We start from the raw sequence: 22,196 nt of genomic DNA on the forward strand, positions 1-22,196 counted from the left end.
CAGTCTCTACTCTCTCTTTTCTCCCCAGGTGAAGTCAGTCTCTACTCTCTCTCTACCCCCCAGGTGAAGTCAGTCTCTACTCTCTCTCTCTCTCTCTCTCTCTCTCCCTCTACTCCCCAGGTGAAGTCAGTCTCTCCTCTCTCTTCTCCCCAGGTGAAGTCAGTCTCTCTCTCTCTCTACCCCCAGGTGAAGTCAGTCTCTACTCTCTCTCTCTACTCCCCAGGTGAAGTCAGTCTCTACTCTCTCTCTTCTCCCCAGGTGAAGTCAGTCTCTACTCTGTCTCTACCCCCAGGTGAAGTCAGTCTCTACACTCTCTCTCTACCCCCAGGTGAAGTCAGTCTCTACTCTCTCTCTCTACCCCCAGGTGAAGTCAGTCTCTACTCTCTCTCTCTCTCTACTCCCCAGGTGAAGTCAGTCTCTACTCTCTCTCTACTCCCCAGGTGAAGTCAGTCTCTCCTCTCTCTCTACTCCCCAGGTGAAGTCAGTCTCTCTCTCTACTCCCCAAGTGAAGTCAGTCTCTTTCTCTCTACTCCCCAGGTGAAGTCAAGTCTCTACTCTCTCTCTCTCTCTCTCTCTCTCTCTACTCCCCAGGTGAAGTCAGTCTCTACTCTCTCTCTATCCCCCAGGTGAAGTCAGTCTCTCTCTCTCTACTCCCCAGGTGAAGTCAGTCTCTCTCTCTCTCTCTCTCTACTCTACCCCCAGGTGAATTCAGTCTCTCTCTCTCTCTACCCCCAGGTGAAGTCAGTCTCTCTCTCTCTACTCCCCAGGTGAAGTCAGTCTCTACTCTCTCTCTCTACTCCCCAGGTGAAGTCAGTCTCTACACTCTCTCTCTACCCCCAGGTGAAGTCAGTCTCTACTCTCTCTCTACCCCCAGGTGAAGTCAGTCTCTACTCCCCAGGTGAAGTCAGTCTCTACTCTCTCTCTACTCCCCAGGTGAAGTCAGTCTCTACTCTCTCTCTACTCCCCAGGTGAAGTCAGTCTCTACTCTCTCTCTCTACCCCCAGGTGAAGTCAGTCTCTACTCTCTCTCTACTCCCCAGGTGAAGTCAGTCTCTACTCTCTCTCTTCTCCCCAGGTGAAGTCAGTCTCTACTCTCTCTCTACTCCCCAGGTGAAGTCAGTCTCTCTCTCTCTCTCTCTCTTCTCCCCAGGTGAAGTCAGTCTCTCCTCTCTCTCTCTTCTCCCCAGGTGAAATCAGTCTCTACTCTCTTCTCCCCAGGTGTAGTCAGTCTCTACTCTCTCTCTACCCCCCAGGTGAAGTCAGTCTCTACTCTCTCTCTCTCTCTACTCCCCGGGTGAAGTCAGTCTCTACTCTCTCTCTACTCCCCAGGTGAAGTCAGTCTCTACTCTCTCTCTCTCTCTCTCTCTTATCCCCAGGTGAAGTCAGTCTCTCCTCTCTCTCTACTCCCCCGGTGAAGTCAGTCTCTACTCTCTCTCTACCCCCCAGGTGAAGTCAGTGAGTGTAACTCTACCAGAGTCTCTATTGTTTGTGTCTACTCTGGATGGGAGTCTACATGCTGTCTCCAAGCAGTCTGGAGACATCAAATGGACCCTCAAAGAAGGTCAGCACCCGCTCTCACGCCCACATACAGTATAGTGTAATAATATATACCTACAGTATAGTATAATGATATATATAGTATAATAATGTATAGTATAGTATAATATGTAGTGTAATAATATATACCTACAGTATAGTGTAATAATATATACCTACAGTATAATATAATAATATATAGTATAATAATATGTAGTATAGTATAATATGTAGTGTAATAATATATAGTATAATAATATATAGTATAATATAATATGTAGTGTAATAATATATACCTACAGTATAATAATATATAGTATAGTATAATATGTAGTGTAATAATATATACCTACAGTATAGTATAATAATATATAGTATAATATAATATGTAGTGTAATAATATATACCTACAGTATAATAATATATAGTATAGTATAATATGTAGTGTAATAATATAGTATAATATAATATATACCTACAGTATAGTATAATAATATATACCTACAGTATAGTATAATAATATATAGTATAATAATATATTGTATAATATGTATAGTATAGTATAATATATACCTATAGTATAATATATACCTATAGTATAATAATATACAGTATAGTATAATAATATGTATATTATAATAATATATAGTATAATAATATGTATAGTATAATATATACCTATAGTATAACAGTATATTGTATAATATATACCTACAGTATAGTATAACAATATATAGTATAATAATATATACCTACAGTATAGTATAATAATATATAGTATAATAATATATAGTATAGCATAATAATTTATACATAGGGTATAGTACATTATATAGTATAGTATAATAATATATAGTATAATAATATATTGTATAGTAAAATAATTTATACATACAGTATAGTATATTATATAGTATAGTATAATAATACACTGCTCAAAAAAATAAAGGGAACACTAAAATAACACATCCTAGACCTGAATGAATGAAATATTCTTATTAAATACTTTTTTCTTTACATAGTTGAATGTGCTGACAACAAAATCACACAAATTGTCAATGGAAATCAAATTTATCAACCCATGGAGGTCTGGATTTGGAGTCGCACTCAAAATTATAGTGGAAAACCACACTACAGGCTGATCCAACTTTGATGTAATGTCCTTAAAACAAGTCAAAATGAGGCTCAGTAGTGTGTGTGGCCTCCACGTGCCTGTGTGACCTCCCTACAACGCCTGGAAATGCTCCTGATGAGGTGGCGGATGGTCTCCTGAGGGATCTCCTCCCTTACCTGGACTAAAGCATCCGCCAACTCCTGGACAGTCTGTGGTGCAACGTGGCGTTGGTGGATGGAGCGAGGCATGATGTCCCAGATGTGCTCAATTGGATTCAGGTCTGGGGAAAGGGCGGGCCAGTCCATAGCATCAATGCCTTCCTCTTGCAGGAACTGCTGACACACTCCAGCCACATGAGGTCTAGCATTGTCTTGCATTAGGAGGAACCCAGGGCCAACCGCACCAGCATATGGTCTCACAAGGGGTCTGAGGATCTCATCTTGGTACCTAATGGCAGTCAGGCTACCTCTGGCGAGCACATGGAGGGCTGTGTGGCCCCCCAAAGAAATGCCACCCCACACCATGACTGACCCACCGCCAAACCGGTCATACTGGAGGATGTTGCAGGCAGCAGAACGTTCTCCACGGCGTCTCCAGACTCTGTCACGTGCTCAGTGTGAACCTGCTTTCATCTGTGAAGAGCACAGGGCGCCAGTGGCGATTTTGCCAATCTTGGTGTTCTCTGGCAAATGCCAAACGTCCTGCACGGTGTTGGGCTGTATGCACAACCCCCACCTGTGGTCGTCGGGCCCTCATACCACCCTCATACCACCCTCATGGAGTCTGTTTCTGACCGTTTGAGCAGACACATGCACATTTGTGGCCTGCTGGAGGTCATTTTGCAGGGCTCTGGCAGTGCTCCTCCTGCTCCTCCTTGCAGAAAGGCGGAGGTAGCGGTCCTGCTGCTGGGTTGTTGCCCTCCTACGGCCTCCTCCACGTCTCCTGATGTACTGGCCTGTCTCCTGGTAGCGCCTCCATGCTCTGGACACTACGCTGACAGACACAGCAAACCTTCTTGCCACAGCTCGCATTGATGTGCCATCCTGGATGAGCTGCACTACCTGAGCCACTTGTGTGGGTTGTAGACTCCGTCTCATGCTACCACTAGAGTTAAAGCACCGCCAGCATTCAAAAGTGACCAAAACATCAGCCAGGAAGCATTGGAACTGAGAAGTGGTCTGTGGTCACCACCTGCAGAACCACTCCTTTATTGGGGGTGTCTTGCTAATTGCCTATAATTTCCACCTGTTGTCTATTCCATTTGCACAACAGCATGTGAAATGTATTGTCAATCAGTGTTGCTTCCTAAGTGGACAGTTTGATTTCACAGAAGTGTGATTGACTTGGAGTTACATTGTGTTGTTTATGTGTTCCCTTAATTTGTTTGAGCAGTGTATATACCTACAGTATAGTATAATAATATATAGTATAAGCATTTCGCTACACTCGCACAAGCATTTCGCTACACTCGCATTAACATCTGCTAACCATGTGTATGTGACAAATAAATTTGATTTGATATAATAATATATACCTACAGTATAGTATAATATGTATAGTATAATAATATATACCTACAGTATAGTATAATATGTATAGTATAATAATATATACCTACAGTATAGTATAATATGTATAGTATAATAATATGTATAGTATAATATATAGTGTAATAATATACAGTATAGTATAATAATATATAGTATAATAATATGTATAGTATAATAATATATAGTATAATATGTATAGTATAATAATATGCATAGGTTAATAATATATATAGTATAATGTATACCTACAGTATAGTAAGCATTTCGCTTCACTCGCATTAACATCTGCTAACCATGTGTATGTGACAAATAAAATCTGATTTGATTTGATTTGTATAATAATATATACAGTCAAAAAATATGTATAGTATAATAATATGTATAGTATAATAATATATACCTACAGTATAGTATAATAATATATAGTATAATAATATATACCTACAGTATAGTATAATAATATATAGTATAATAATATATACCTACAGTATAGTATAATATGTATAGTATAATAATATATACCTACAGTATAGTATAATAATATATAGTATAATAATATATACCTACAGTATAGTATAATAATATATATAGTATAATAATATGTATCATGTAATAATATATAGTATACTATAATAATATATACAGTATAATAATATATAGTATACTATAATAATATATACAGTATAATAATATATAGTACAGTATAGTATAATAATATATACCTACAGTGTAGTATAATAATATGTAGTATAATAATATATACCTACAGTGTAGTATAATAATATTTAGTATAATAATATATAGTATAATATAATATGTATAGTATAATAATATATACCTACAGTGTAGTATAATAATATATACAGTATAATATGTATAGTATAATAATATATACCTACAGTGTAGTATAATAATATGTAGTATAATAATATATACCTACAGTGTAGTATAATAATATATACAGTATAATATGTATAGTATAATAATATATATAGTATAATGTATAGTATAATAATATATATAGTATAATAATATATACAGTATAATATGTATGGCATAATAATATATAGTATAATAATATATACAACTCAGTATTAGGAAGGTGTTCTTAATGTTTGTACTAATTAACATATTGTTCATTCTGAACATTCCATCATATTATAATATATACAACTCAGTATTAGGAAGGTGTTCTTAATGTTTGTACTAATTAACATATTGTTCATTCTGAACATTCCATCATATTATAATATATACAACTCAGTATTAGGAAGGTGTTCTTAATGTTTGTACTAATTAACATATTGTTCATTCTGAACATTCCATCTTTCTTAAATCTTTTCCAGATCCCATCATCCAGGTGCCTGTCTACCTTACTGAGTGAGTGACTCTGCTATACACACACACACACTCTGACACACACACACACACACACACACACACACACACACACACACACACACACACACACACACTCTGACACACACACACACACACACACACACAAACACACACACACAGACACACACACTCTGACACACACACACACACACACACACACACACACACTCTGACACACACACACACACACACACTCTGACACACACACACACACACTCTGACACACACACACACACACACACACACACTCTGACACACACACACACACACACACACACACACACACACACACACACACACACACACACACACACACACACACACACACACACACACACACACACTCTGACACACACTCTGACACACACACACACACACACACTCTGACACACACACACACACACACACACACACACACACACACTCTGACACACACACACATACTGACACACACTCACACACCTGATAATCATTGCTACGGTGTGTGTGTTTTTAGGCCAGGGTTTCTCCCTGACCCCAACGATGGCAGTCTCTACGTCCTGGGAGGAAAACACAAGGAAGGACTGATGGTAAGAGAGAGACGGACAGAGCGAGAGAGACGGACAGAGAGACAGACGGGATAGAGAGACGGACAGAGAGACGGACAGAGAGGCGGACAGAGAGAGAGGGACAGAGAGAGAGAGACAGAGAAAGACGGACAGAGAGACAGACAGAGAGGCGGACAGAGAGAGAGAGAGACGGACAGAGAGGCTGGACAGAGAGAGAGGCGGACAGAGAGAGAGAGAGAGACGGACAGAGACGGACAGAGAGACGGACAGACAGAGAGAGAGAGAGAGACGGACAGAGAGACGGATAGAGAGACGGTCAGAGAGACGGACAGAGAGAGAGAGAGAGACGGACAGACAGACAGACAGACAGACAGACAGACAGACAGAGAGACGGACGGTCAGAGAGAGAGAGAGACGGACGGACAGACAGAGAGATGGACGGTCAGAGAGAGAGAGAGACGGACGGACAGACAGAGAGACGGACGGTCAGAGAGAGAGAGAGACGGACGGACGGACAGACAGAGACGGACGGTCAGAGAGAGAGAGAGACAGAGACGGACAGAGACGGACAGAGAGAGAGAGAGACGGACAGAGACGGACAGAGAGAGAGAGAGACGGACAGAGAGGCGGACAGAGAGAGAGAGAGAGACGGACAGAGACAGACAGAGCGAGAGAGCAGACAGAAGAGAGAGACGGACAGAGAGGACGGACAGAGAGAGAGAGAGACGGACAGAGACGGACAGAGAGAGAGAGACGGACAGACAGAGAGAGAGAGAGAGACGGACAGAGAGACGGACAGAGAGACGGTCAGAGAGACGGACAGAGAGAGAGAGAGAGACGGACAGACAGACAGAGACGGACGGTTAGAGAGAGAGAGAGACGGACAGACAGACAGAGAGACGGACGGTCAGAGAGAGAGAGAGAGAGAGACGGACGGACAGACAGACAGAGAGACGGACGGTCAGAGAGAGAGAGAGACGGACAGACAGACAGAGAGACGGACGGACAGACAGACAGAGCGAGAGAGCGAGAAAGAGAGACGGACAGAGAGAGAGAGAGAGACGGACAGAGACGGACAGACAGAGAGAGAGAGAGACGGACAGAGAGAGAGAGAGAGAGAGACGGACAGAGAGAGAGAGAGAGAGACGGACAGAGAGACGGACAGAGAGACGGTCAGAGAGACGACAGACAGAGAGAGAGAGAGACGGACAGACAGACAGAGAGAGAGAGAGACGGACAGACAGACAGAGAGACGGACGGTCAGAGAGAGAGAGAGAGAGACGGACGGACAGACAGAGAGACGGACGGTCAGAGAGAGAGAGAGAGAGACGGACAGACAGACAGAGAGACGGACGGACAGACAGACAGAGCGAGAGAGCGAGAAAGAGAGACGGACAGAGACGGACAGAGAGAGAGAGAGACGGACAGACAGAGAGAGAGAGAGAGACGGATAGAGAGACGGACAGAGAGACGGTCAGAGAGACGGACAGAGAGAGAGAGAGACAGACAGACAGACAGACAGAGAGACGGACAGACAGACAGACAGAGAGAGAGACAGACAGACAGACAGACAGACAGAGAGATGGACAGACAGACAGAGAGAGAGACAGACAGACAGACAGACAGACAGACAGACAGACAGACAGACAGACAGAGAGACGGACAGACAGACAGAGCGAGAGAGCGATAAAGAGAGACGGACAGAGAGACGGTCAGAGAGACGGACAGACAGACAGAGAGACAGAGTGAGAGACGGACAGACAGACAGAGAGACGGACGGACAGACAGAGAGACGGACAGACAGACAGAGAGACGGACAGACAGACAGAGAGACGGACAGACAGACAGAGAGACAGACAGAGAGGGAGAATAGTATTTTAATATATATAATAATAGTATAGTATACTGTATAATATAGTATTTTAATACATATAATAATAGTATAGTATACTGTATAATATAGTATTTTAATATATATAATAATAGTATAGTATACTGTATAATATAGTATTTTAATATATATAATAATAGTATAGTATACTGTATAATATAGTATTTTAATACATATAATAATAGTATAGTATACTGTATAATATAGTATTTTAATATATATAATAATAGTATAGTATACTGTATAATATAGTATTTTAATACATATATAATAATAATATACTGTATAATATAGTATTTTAATATATATAATAATAATATACTGTATAATATAGTATTGTCTATATGTCTCCAGAAACTGCCTTTCACCATCCCAGAGCTGGTCCAGTCTAATAATATAGTATGTTAATTTACAGTGCCTTGCGAAAGTATTTGGCCCCCTTGAACTTTGCGACCTTTTGCCACATTTCAGGCTTCAAACATAAAGATATAAAACTGTATTTTTTTGTGAAGAATCAACAACAAGTGGGACACAATCATGAAGTGGAACGACATTTATTGGATATTTCAAACTTTTTTAACAAATCAAAAACTGAAAAATTGGGCGTGCAAAATTATTCAGCCCCTTTACTTTCAGTGCAGCAAACTCTCCAGAAGTTCAGTGAGGATCTCTGAATGATTCAATGTTGACCTAAATGACTAATGATGATAAATACAATCCACCTGTGTGTAATCAAGTCTCCGCTCCGTATAAATGCACCTGCACTGTGATAGTCTCAGAGGTCCGTTAAAAGGAACACACCAGGCAGGTCCGAGATACTGTTGTGAAGAAGTTTTGGATACAAAAAGATTTCCCAAGCTTTAAACATCCCAAGGAGCACTGTGCAAGCGATAATATTGAAATGGAAGGAGTATCAGACCACTGCAAATCTACCAAGACCTGGCCGTCCCTCTAAACTTTCAGCTCATACAAGGAGAAGACTGATCAGAGATGCAGCCAAGAGGCCCATGATCACTCTGGATGAACTGCAGAGATCTACAGCTGAGGTGGGAGACTCTGTCCATAGGACAACAATCAGTCGTATATTGCACAAATCTGGCCTTTATGGAAGAGTGGCAAGAAGAAAGCCATTTCTTAAAGATATCCATAAAAAGTGTCGTTTAAAGTTTGCCACAAGCCACCTGGGAGACACACCAAACATGTGGAAGAAGGTGCTCTGGTCAGATGAAACCAAAATTGAACTTTTTGGCAACAATGCAAAATGTTATGTTTGGTGTAAAAGCAACACAGCTCATCACCCTGAACACACCATCCCCACTGTCAAACATGGTGGTGGCAGCATCATGGTTTGGGCCTGCTTTTCTTCAGCAGGGACAGGGAAGATGGTTAAAATTGATGGGAAGATGGATGGAGCCAAATACAGGACCATTCTGGAAGAAGACCTGATGGAGTCTGCAAAAGACCTGAGACTGGGACGGAGATTTGTCTTCCAACAAGACAATGATCCAAAACATAAAGCAAAATCTACAATGGAATGGTTAAAAAATAAACATATCCAGGTGTTAGAATGGCCAAGTCAAAGTCCAGACCTGAATCCAATCGAGAATCTGTGGAAAGAACTGAAAACTGCTGTTCACAAATGCTCTCCATCCAACCTCACTGAGCTCGAGCTGTTTTGCAAGGAGGAATGGGAAAAAATGTCAGTCTCTCGATGTGCAAAACTGATAGAGACATACCCCAAGCGACTTACAGCTGTAATCGCAGCAAAAGGTGGTGCTACAAACTATTAACTTAAGGGGGCTGAATAATTTTGCACGCCCAATTTTTCAGTTTTTGATTTGTTAAAAAAGTTTGAAATATCCAATAAATGACGTTCCACTTCATGATTGTGTCCCACTTGTTGTTGATTCTTCACAAAAAAATACAGTTTTATATCTTTCTGTTTGAAGCCTGAAATGTGGCAAAAGGTCGCAAAGTTCAAGGGGGCCGAATACTTTCGCAAGGCACTGTATATAATAATAGTATACTGTATAATATAGTATTATCTATATGTCTCCAGAAACTGCCCTTCACCATCCCAGAGCTGGTCCAGTCTGCTCCCTGTAGGAGTTCTGATGGAGTCCTTTACACTGGTGAGAGACATTGGTACCTTGTTGTACCTTGTTGTCAGGACATCAGTACCGTGTTGTCAGGACATCAGTACCTTGTTGTCAGGACATCAGTACCTTGTTGTCAGGACATCAGTACCTTGTTGTCAGGACATCAGTAACTTGTTGTCAGGACATCAGTAACTTGTTGTCAGGACATCAGCACCTTGTTGTCAGGACATCACCTTGTTGTCAGGACATCAGCACTTTGTTGCCAGGACATCAGTACCTTGTTGTCAGGACATCAGTACTGTGTTGTCAGGACATCAGTACTGTGTTGTCAGGACATCAGTACTGTGTTGTCAGGACATCAGGACATCAGTACCTGTGTTGTCAGGACATCAGTACCTGTGTTGTCAGGACATCAGTAAGTAATGTGTTGTCAGGGACATCAGTACCTTGTTGTCAGGACATCAGTAATGTGTTGCTGTCAGGACATCAGTACCGTGTTGTCAGGACATCAGTACCTTGTTGTCAGGACATCAGTACCTTGTTGTCAGGACATCAGTACCTTGTTGTCAGGACATCAGTACTGTGTTGTCAGGACATCAGTACTGTGTTGTCAGGACATCAGTACCTGTGTTGTCAGGACATCAGTACCTTGTTGTCAGGACATCAGTACCTTGTTGTCAGGACATCAGTACTGTGTTGTCAGGACATCAGTACCTTGTTGTCAGGACATCAGTAACTGTGTTGTCAGGACATCAGTAACTTGTTGTCAGGACATCAGCACCTTGTTGTCAGGACATCAGCACCTTGTTGTCAGGACATCAGCACTTTGTGCCAGGACATCAGTACCTTGTTGTCAGGACATCAGTAATGTGTTGTCAGGGCATCAGTACTGTGTTGTCAGGACATCAGTACTGTGTTGTCAGGACATCAGTACTGTGTTGTCAGGACATCAGTAATGTGCTGTCAGGACATCAGTACCTTGTTGTCAGGACATCAGTAATGTGTTGTCAGGACATCAGTAATGTGTTGTCAGGGCATCAGTAATGTGTTGTCAGGGCATCATCAGTATCAGTACCTTGTTGTCAGGACATCAGTAATGTGTTGAGGCTGTCAGGACATCAGTAATGTGTTGTCAGGACATCAGTAATGACTTGAGGCTGTCACATCATTGTTAACGTGTGTGTGTGTGTGTGTGTGTGTGTGTGTGTGTGTGTGTGTGTGTGTGTGTGTGTGTGTGTGTGTGTGTGTGTATGTGTGTGTGTGTGTGTGTGTGTGTGTACCTGTTTAGGTAAGAAGCAGGATGTATGGTTCGTGGTGGACCCCCAGACAGGAGAGAAACAGACCAGCCTCTCCACATCATCATCTGACTCCATTTGCCCCAATGCACCACTGCTATACATAGGACGAACAGGTACCTTGTCAATACTACTGTATTCAGACTACAACACACCATAGGACGAACAGGTACCTAGTCAATACTACTGTATTCTGACTCCCATCAGTCCCAACACACCATAGGATGAACAGGTACCTAGTCAATACTACTGTATTCTGACAGTTCTACTCTACTCAGTTCTACTCTACTCAGTTCTACTCTACTCTTCAACTAGTTCTACTGTACTCTACTCAGTTCTACTCTGTTCTACTGCACCCTACTCTACTCAGTTCTACTCTATTCAGTTCTACTCTTCTCAGCTCTACTCAGTTCTACTCTACTCAGTTCTACTCTACTCAGCTCTATTCAGTTCTACTCTACTCAGTTCTACTCTTCTCAGCTCTACTCAGTTCTACTCTACTCAGTTCTACTCTACTCTTCAACTAGTTCTACTGTACCCTACTCTATTCAGTTCTCTCTACTCAGTTCTACTCTTCTCTTCAACTAGTTCTACTGTACTCTACTCAGTTCTACTCTACTCAGTTCTACTGTACCCTACTCTACTCAGTTCTACTCTACTCAGTTCTACTGTACCCTACTCTACTCAGTTCTACTCTACTCAGTTCTACTCAACTCAGTTCTACTCTACTCAGTTCTACTCTACTCAGTTCTACTCTACTCAGTTCTACTCTACTCTGTTCTACTGCACCCTACTCTACTCAGTTCTACTCTATTCAGTTCTACTCTACTCAGCTCGATTCAGTTCTACTCTACTCAGTTCTACTGCACCCTACTCTACTCAGTTCTACTCTATTCAGTTCTACTCTACTCAGTTCTACTGCACCCTACTCTACTCAGTTCTACTCTATTCAGTTCTACTCTACTCAGTTCTACTCTTCTCAGCTCTAATCAGTTCTACTCTACTCAGCTCTATTCAGTTCTACTCTACTCAGTTCTACTGTACCCTACTCTACTCAGTTCTACTCTACTCAGCTCTACTCAGTTCTACTCTACTCAGTTCTACTCTACTCAGCTCTACTCAGTTCTACTCTACTCAGTTCTACTCTACTCTTCAACTAGTTCTACTGTACTCTACTCAGTTCTACTCTACTCAGTTCTACTGTACCCTACTCTACTCAGTTCTACTCTACTCAGTTCTACTCTACTCTGTTCTACTCAGTTCTACTCTTCTCAGCTCTAATCAGTTCTACTCTACTCAGTTCTACTCTTCTCAGCTCCTCTGTTCTGTTCTACTCTACTCTTCAACTAGTTCTACTGTACCCTACTCTATTCAGTTCTACTCTACTCAGTTCTACTCTACTCAGTTCTACTGTACTCAGTCCTACTCTACTCAGTTCTACTCTACTCAGTTCTACTCTACTCAGTTCTACTCTACTCAGTTCTACTCTACTCTACTCTACTCAGTTCTACTCTACTCAGTTCTACTCTACTCAGTTCTACTCTACTCAGTTCTACTCTACTCAGTTCTATTCTACTCTGTTCTACTCTGTTCTACTCGACTCAGTTCTACTCTACTCAGTTCTACTGTACCCTACTGTCCTCAGCTCTACTCTACTTTACAGTACTATACTCTATCCTATTCCAGAGTACATGATAACGATGTATGATACGAAGACACAGGAGCTGAGGTGGAACGCAACATACAACGACTACTCTGCCCCGCCGTACGATGAGAAACACGACTACAGTAGGTACACAATGATAATATAATCTACTACAGTAGGTACACAATGATAATATAATGTAGTACAGTAGGTACACAATTATACTATAATGTACTACAGTAGGTACACAATGATAATATAATGTAGTACAGTAGGCACACAATTATACTATAATCTACTACAGTAGGTACACAATGATAATATAATGTAGTACAGTAGGTACACAATTATACTATAATGTACTACAGTAGGTACACAATGATAATATAATGTACTACAGTAGGTACACCATTATACTATGATGTACTTATCTAATTCTGCACAGTATGATAATGCAGTTGTTTCTCCAGAGATGGCCCATCTCGTCTCCAGTGGTGATGGGTTGGTGGTGACCGTAGACAGAGAGTCAGGTACGTTTTACCGTCAGGTAATTACTGTGTTCCCTAACCACTACCAGACAGGTAATTGTTCCCCAATAAACACCTGTTACAATAAACACCTGACAGGCCTGTTACAATAAACACCTGACAGGCCTGTTACAATAAACACCTGACAGGCCTGTTACAATAAACACCTGACAGGCCTGTTACAATAAACACCTGACAGGCCTGTTACAATAAACACCTGACAGGCCTGTTACAATAAACACCTGACAGGCCTGTTACAATAAACACCTGACAGGCCTGTTACAATAAACACCTGACAGGCCTGTTACAATAAACACCTGTTACAATAAACACCTGACAGGCCTGTTACAATAAACACCTGTTACAATACAATAAACACCTGACAGGCCTGTTACAATAAACACCTGACAGGCCTGTTACAATAAACACCTGACAGGCCTGTTACAATAAAAACACCTGTTACAATAAACACCTGTTACAATAAACACCTGACAGGCCTGTTACAATAAACACCTGACAGGCCCTGTTACAATAAAAACACCTGTTACAATAAACACCTGACAGGCCTGTTACAATAAACACCTGACAGGCCTGTTACAAAAAACACCTGTTACAATAAACACCTGACAGGCCTGTTACAATAAACACCTGTTACAATAAACACCTGACAGCCTGTTACAATAAACACCTGTTACAATAAACACCTGACAGGCCTGTTACAATAAACACCTGTTACAATAAACACCTGTTACAGGCCTGTTACAATAAACACCTGTTACAAACACCTGTTACAATAAAAACACCTGTTACAATAAACACCTGACAGGCCTGTTACAATAAACACCTGTTACAATAAACACCTGACAGCCTGTTACAATAAACAACACCTGTTACAATAAACACCTGTTACAATAAACACCTGACAGGCCTGTTACAATAAACACCTGCCTGTTACAATAAACACTGACAGGCCTGTTACAATAAACACCTGTTACAATAAACACCTGACAGGCCTGTTACAATAAACACCTGTTACAATAAACACCTGTTACAATAAACACCTGTTACAATAAACACCTGACAGACCTCCTACAATAAACACCTGCCTGTTACAATAAACACCTGTTACAATAAACACCTGACAGGCCTGTTACAATAAACACCTGTTACAAACAATAAACACCTGACAGGCCTGTTACAATAAACACCTGTTACAATAAACACCTGTTACAACAAACACCTGACAGGCCTGACCTGTTACAATACAAAACACCTGTTACAATAAAAACAGGCCTGTTACAATAAACACCTGACAGGCCTGTTAAACACCTGACAGGCCTGTTACAATAAACACCTGACAGGCCTGTTACAATAAAACCTGACAGGCCTGTTACAATAAACACCTGACAGGCCTGTTACAATAAACACCTGTTACAATAAACACCTGACAGGCCTGTTACAATAAACACCTGTTACAATAAACACCTGACAGGCCTGTTACAATAAACACCTGTTACAATAAACACCTGTTACAATAAACACCTGACCTGTTACAATAAAAACACCTGTTACAATAAACAACACCTGTTACAATAAACACCTGACAGACCTGTTACAATAAACACCTGCTACAATAAACACCTGACAGGCCTGTTACAATAAACACCTGCTACAATAAACACCTGACAGGCCTGTTACAATAAACACCTGTTACAATAAACACCACCTGTTACAATAAACACCTGTTACAATAAACAGACCTGTTACAATAAACACCTGACAGACCTGTTACAATAAACACCTGCTACAATAAACACCTGACACCTGACAGGCCTGTTACAATAAACACCTGACAGACCTGTTACAATAAACACCTGTTACAATAAACACCTGACAGGCCTGTTACAATAAACACCTGTTACAATAAACACCTGACAGTTACAATAAACACCTGTTACAATAAACACCTGACAGGCCTGTTACAATAAACACCTGTTACAATAAACACCTGCCTGTTACAATAAACACCTGTTACAATAAACACCTGACAGGCCTGTTACAATAAACACCTGTTACAATAAACACCTGACAGGCCTGTTACAATAAACACCTGTTACAATAAACACCTGACAGACCTGTTATAATAAAACCTGTTACAATAAACACCTGACAGACCTGTTACAATAAAAACACCTGTTACAATAAACACCTGACAGTTACAATAAACACCTGTTACAATAAACACCTGACAGGCCTGTTACAATAAACACCTGTTACAATAAACAGGCCTGTTACAATAAAAACACCTGTTACAATAAACACCTGCCTGTTACAATAAACACCTGTTACAATAAACACCTGACAGGCCTGTTATAATAAACACCTGTTACAATAAACACCTGACAGGCCTGTTACAATAAACACCTGACATACAATAAACACCTGACAGGCCTGTTACAATAAACACCTGTTACAATAAACACCTGACAGACCTGTTACAATAAACACCTGACAGGCCTGTTACAATAAACACCTGTTACAATAAACACCTGACACCTGTTACAATAAACACCTGCCTGTTACAATAAAACACCTGTTACAATGACAGGCCTGTTACAATAAACACCTGTTACAATAAACACCTGACAGGCCTGTTACAATAAAAACAGGCCTGTTACAATAAACACCTGACACACCTGTTACAATAAACACCTGTTACAATAAACACCTGACAGGCCTGTTACAATAAACACCTGTTAACACCTGTTACAATAAAACCTGTTACAATAAACACCTGTTACACACCTGTTACAATAAACACCTGACAGACCTGTTACAATAAACACCTGACAGACCTGTTACAATAAACCTGTTACAATAAACAGGCCTGTTACAATAAACACCTGACAGACCTGTTACAATAAACACCTGACAGGTTACAATAAACACCTGACAGGCCTGTTACAATAAACACCTGTTACAATAAACACCTGACAGGCCTGTTACAATAAACACCTGCTGTTACAATAAACACCTGACAGGCCTGTTACAATAAACACCTGTTACAATAAACACCTTTTACAATAAACACCTGTTACAATAAACACCTGACAGGCCTGTTATAATAAACACCTGTTACAATAAACACCTGACAGGCCTGTTATAATAAACACCTGACAGTTACAATAAACACCTGTTACAGACCTGTTATAATACCTGACAGACCTGTTACAATAAACACCTGACACACCTGTTACAATAAACTGTTACAATAAACACCTGACAGGCCTGTTACAATAAACACCTGTTACAATAAACATACAATAAACACCTGACAGGCCTGTTACAATAAACACCTGTTACAATAAACACCTGCTACAATAAACACCTGTTACAATAAACACCTGACAGGCCTGTTACAATAAACACCTGTTACAATAAACACCTGACAGACCTGTTACAATAAACACCTGACAGGCCTGTTACAATAAACACCTGTTACAATAAACACCTGACAGACCTGTTACAATAAACACCTGACAGGCCTGTTATAATAAACACCTGTTACAATAAACACCTGACAGACCTCTTACAATAAACACCTGTTACAATAAACACCTGACATACCTGTTATAATAAACACCTGACAGACCTGTTACATTAAACACCTGACAGACCTGTTACAATAAACACCTGTTACAATAAACACCTGTTACAATAAACACCTGACAGGCCTGTTACAATAAACACCTGTTACAATAAAACCTGACTATTTTTTTATGTTATATGTTATAATGTATTATATCCCCTTTTCCTCTCCTCTCTCTGTCTCTAACCCTCCTCTCCTCTCTCTCTCTGTCTCTAACCCTCCTCTCCCCTCTCTCTGTCTCTAACCCTCCTCTCCTCTCTCTCTGTCTCTAACCCTCCTCTCCTCTCTCTCTGTCTCTAACCCTCCTCTCCTCTCTCTCTGTCTCTAACCCTCCTCTCCTCTCTCTGTCTCTAACCCTCCTCTCCTCTCTCTGTGTCTCTAACCCTCCTCTCCTCTCTCTCTGTCTCTAACCCTCCTCTCCCTCTCTCTCTGTCTCTAACCCTCCTCCCTCTCTCTGTCTCTAACCCTCCTCTCCTCTCCTCTCTGTCTCTAACCCTCCTCTCCTCTCTCTGTCTCTAACCCTCTCTAACCCTCCCCTCTCTCTGTCTCTAACCCCCTCCCCCTCTCTCTGTCTCTAACCCTCCTCCCTCTCTCTGTCTCTAACCCTCTCTCTCTCTCTGTCTCTAACCCTCCTCCTCCCTCTCTGTCTCTAACCCTCCTCCTCTCTCTCTCTCTGTCTCTAACCCTCCTCTCCTCTCTCTGTCTCTAACCCTCCTCTCCTCTCTCTGTCTCTAACCCTCCTCTCCTCTCTCTCTGTCTCTAACCCTCCTCTACTCTCTCTGTCTCTAACCCTCCTCTCCTCTATCCCAGGTGACGTCCTGTGGATGCAAAACTATGGGTCACCTGTGGTGGGGGTGTATCTGTACAGCCAGGACTCTCTGAGACACGCCCCTCACCTGTCAGTTGCCATGGAGACGCTGCGTTACCTCACCTTCTCGTCCCACGACACACACACCATGAAGTGGAGCTACCAGTTTGTCACGGAGCAGGCCAGCACACACACACAGCTGGTGTAAAGAGACACACACACACACACACACACACACACACACACACACACACACACACAGACACAGACAGACAGACAGACAGACAGACAGACAGACAGACAGACAGACAGACAGACAGACAGACAGACAGACAGACAGACAGACAGACAGACAGACAGACAGCTAGTGTAAGAGTAGTTTAATCACCTCAATTTGCTCAATTTCCACATTATTTATTACAAGATTTAGTTGAGCTTTAGGGTTTCATGAATGATTTGCCCCAAATACAATGCTTTTAGTTGTTCTTAAATTATTTAGGACTAACATTTCTTGCCACCCATTCTGAAACTAACTGCAGCTCTTTGTTAAGTGTTGCAGTCATTTCAGTCGATGTAGTAGCTGACGTGTATAGTGTTGAGTCATCCGCATATATAGACACACTGGCTTCACTCAAAAGCTAGTGGTATGTCGTTAGTAAAGATTGAAAAAAGTAAGGGGCCTAAACAGCTGCCCTGGGGAATTCCTGATTCTACCAGTAAGGGGCCTTGACAGCTGCCCTGGGGAATGCTTGATTCTACCAGTAAGGGGCCTAGACAGTTGCCCTGGGGAATTCCTGATTCTACCTCGATTATGTTGGAGAGGCTTCCATTAAATAACATGCTCTGTGTTCTGTTAGCCTTTCTTCCCCCCAAAATGCCATTCAAGGTTCTCCAAAGCTTTTTATTATAATTCTTTATGTAATTTATCTTTGTTTCATAGTTTAGTTTCTTCTTCTTTTTAATCAGTTTAGTCACACGATTTCTCAATTTGCAGTATGTTTGCCAATCGGTTGTACAGCCAGACTTATTTGCCATTCTTTTTGCCTCATCCCTCTACGACCATACAATTGGTTCAATTCCTCATCAACCACAGGGGATTGTAACAGTTTTTACAGTCATTTTCTTAATGGGTTGCATTACAATGTAATTGAAGGTGTTTCAAACCTTCTTTTTCCTGTCATTCTTTATGTCATTTGTCTTGTGTGTTTTAGGCCCACTCTGTATGTGGGGAAGCTGGATTCTCACCTGTACGCCTCCACCTCCCTGGTTCACGACGGAGTCTCTCTAGTGGTCAGTACAGCTGTCAATCAACAGCAAAAAAAAAATATATACACTGAGTGGACAAAACATTAAGAACACCTGCTCTTTTAAAAAAAAATGACAGACTGACAAAGTGAAAGATATGGTTCCCTTATTGATGTCACTTGTTAAATCCACTTCGATCAGTGATGAAGGGGAGGAGGCAGCATTTGTGTGTGTGTGTGTGTGTGTGTGTGTGTGTGTGTGTGTGTGTGTGTGTGTGTGTGTGTGTGCGCGTGTGTGTGTGTGCCATTCAGTGGGTGAAGACAGAAGATTTAAGTCCCTTTTGAATGGGGGATGGTCATAATGCGCAGCAGTTTGAGTGTTCACTGCTGGGTTTTTACACACTCAGTTTCCCCCTGCTGGGTATCAGGAATGGTCCACCACCAAAAGGCCATGTCCCCTGCTGGGTATCAGGAATGGTCCACCACCCAAAAGGCCCCTGCTGGGTATCAGGAATGGTCCACCACCCAAAAGGCCATGTCCCCTGCTGGGTATCAGGAATGGTCCACCACCCAAAAGGCCATGTCCCCCGTTGGGTATCAGGAATGGTCCACCACCCAAAGGCCATGTCCCCTGCTGGGTATCAGGAATGGTCCACCACCCAAAAGGCCATGTCCCCTGCTGGGTATCAGGAATGGTCCACCACCCAAAAGTCCATGTCCCCTGCTGGGTATCAGGAATGGTCCACCACCCAAAAGGCCACGCAGCCAACTTGCCACAACTGTTGGGAGGCATTGGAGTCAACATGGGCCAGCATCCCTGTGGAACGCTTTCTTGTTGAGGCCATGCCCTTACGAATTGAGGTTGTTAGGAAGGTGTTCCTAATGTTTTGGTACACTCAATGTCTACGCACAGCAGCCCAATCAGCATGTCTACACAACACACAGCAGCCAATCAAAATGTCAACACAACACACAGCAGCCAATCAGTTTTTTTTTAGTCTCAGTACTGTGATGTCATAATATACACCTGATTAGAACTTTTCTCTTTGAATGTTATTGGCTGATACTTTGATGTATTGATTGATGTGTTGCCACGGCAGCCGCGGGGCTTGACACTGGCGCGTATCGAGGGACCGGAGACCGAGGAGGTGACGGTTAGAGAGGAGGGAGAGTGTGAGATCATCCCGTCTACCGACGTACGATACCCGCCAGGCTCCACCAACACACTGAACAACCAGTGGCTCCTCATAGGTAACTACCCGCCAGGCTCCACCAACACACTGAACAACCAGTAGGTAACTACCTGCCAGGCTACACCAACACACTGAACAACCAGTAGGTAACTACCTGCCAGGCTCCACCAACACACTGAACAACCAGTAGGTAACTACCTGCCAGGCTCCACCAACACACTGAACACCAGTAGGTAACACACTGAACACACTGACCAGTAGGTAACTACCTGCCAGGCTACACCAACACACTGAACAACCAGTAGGTAACTACCTGCCAGGCTCCACCAACACACTGAACAACCAGTAGGTAACTACCTGCCAGGCTCCACCAACACACTGAACAACCAGTAGGTAACTACCCTCCAGGGTCCACCAACACACTGAACAACCAGTAGGTAGCTACCCGCCAGGCTCCACCAACACACTGAACAACCAGTAGGTAACTACCCGCCAGGCTCCACCAACACACTGAACAACCAGTAGGGAACTACCCACCAGGCTCCACCAACACACTGAACAACCAGTAGGTAGCTACCCGCCAGGCTCCACCAACACACTGAACAACCAGTAGGTAACTACCCGCCAGGCTCCACCAACACACTGAACAACCAGTAGGTAACTACCCACCAGGCTCCACCAACACAATGAACAACCAGTAGGTAACTACCCGCCAGGCTCCACCAACACACTGAACAACCAGTAGGTAACTACCCACCAGGCTCCACCAACACACTGAACAACCAGGTAGGTAACTACCCGCCAGGCTCCACACACACTAAACAACCAGTAGGTAACTACCTGCCAGGCTCTATAGGTAACTACCCACCAGGCTCCACCAACACACTGAACAACCAGTAGGTAACTACCCACCAGGCTCCACCAACACACTGAACAACCAGTAGGTAACTACCCACCAGGCTCCACCAACACACTGAACAACCAGTAGGTAACTACCCACCAGGCTCCACCAACACACTGAACAACCAGTAGGTAACTACCCACCAGGCTCCACCAACACACTGAACAACCAGTAGGTAACTACCTGCCAGGCTCTATAGGTAACTACCCACCAGGCACCACCAACACACTGAACAACCAGTAGGTAACTACCCACCAGGCTCCACCAACATACTGAACAACCAGTAGGTAACTACCCGCCAGGCTCCACCAACACACTGAACAACCAGTAGGTAACTACCCACCAGGCACCACCAACACACTGAACAACCAGTAGGTAACTACCCACCAGGCACCACCAACACACTGAACAACCAGTAGGTAACTACCCACCAGGCTCCACCAACACACTGAACAACCAGTAGGTAACTACCTGCCAGGCTCTATAGGTAACTACCCGCCAGGCTCCACCAACACAGTAACCACACAGAGACACCAGACACACTAACCACACAGACACACACAGCTCTCTCTCTCTGTCCCTCTCTCTCTCTCTCTCTCTCTCTCTCTCTGTCTCTGTCTCTCTCTCTCTCTCTCTCTCACTCTCACTCTCACTCTCTCATCAGGACACCATGAGTTACCCCCGGTTGCCCACACCACCATGTTGAGAGACTTCCCGGTAAACCTGCAGCGTTCCGGTGATGCCGTTATCCCGACCCGGTCTCAGAACAACCGCTATACAGACCATCCTGTGAGTT

General features: G+C 42.6%; 1 protein-coding gene across 3 annotated transcripts in view; it reads left to right on the forward strand.

Moving 5' to 3' along the window:
- The window catches only part of ern2 (endoplasmic reticulum to nucleus signaling 2), a 67,642-nt gene that overhangs the window by 3,450 nt on the left and 41,996 nt on the right, over window positions 1–22,196 (forward strand). For all 3 annotated transcript variants that reach the window (XM_042314223.1, XM_042314221.1, XM_042314222.1), the window contains exons 2-12: window positions 1,446–1,560; window positions 5,546–5,579; window positions 6,097–6,169; window positions 10,099–10,171; window positions 11,427–11,549; window positions 13,120–13,221; window positions 13,549–13,608; window positions 18,065–18,266; window positions 19,274–19,352; window positions 20,407–20,557; window positions 22,065–22,189. In XM_042314223.1, the coding sequence (XP_042170157.1) occupies window positions 1,446–1,560; window positions 5,546–5,579; window positions 6,097–6,169; window positions 10,099–10,171; window positions 11,427–11,549; window positions 13,120–13,221; window positions 13,549–13,608; window positions 18,065–18,266; window positions 19,274–19,352; window positions 20,407–20,557; window positions 22,065–22,189 (1,137 nt within the window). The remainder of the gene's footprint in view (window positions 1–1,445; window positions 1,561–5,545; window positions 5,580–6,096; window positions 6,170–10,098; window positions 10,172–11,426; window positions 11,550–13,119; window positions 13,222–13,548; window positions 13,609–18,064; window positions 18,267–19,273; window positions 19,353–20,406; window positions 20,558–22,064; window positions 22,190–22,196) is intronic.

This window comes from Oncorhynchus tshawytscha, unplaced genomic scaffold (assembly GCF_018296145.1).
Source record: "Oncorhynchus tshawytscha isolate Ot180627B unplaced genomic scaffold, Otsh_v2.0 Un_contig_2708_pilon_pilon, whole genome shotgun sequence".
NCBI classification, from domain to species: domain Eukaryota; kingdom Metazoa; phylum Chordata; class Actinopteri; order Salmoniformes; family Salmonidae; genus Oncorhynchus; species Oncorhynchus tshawytscha.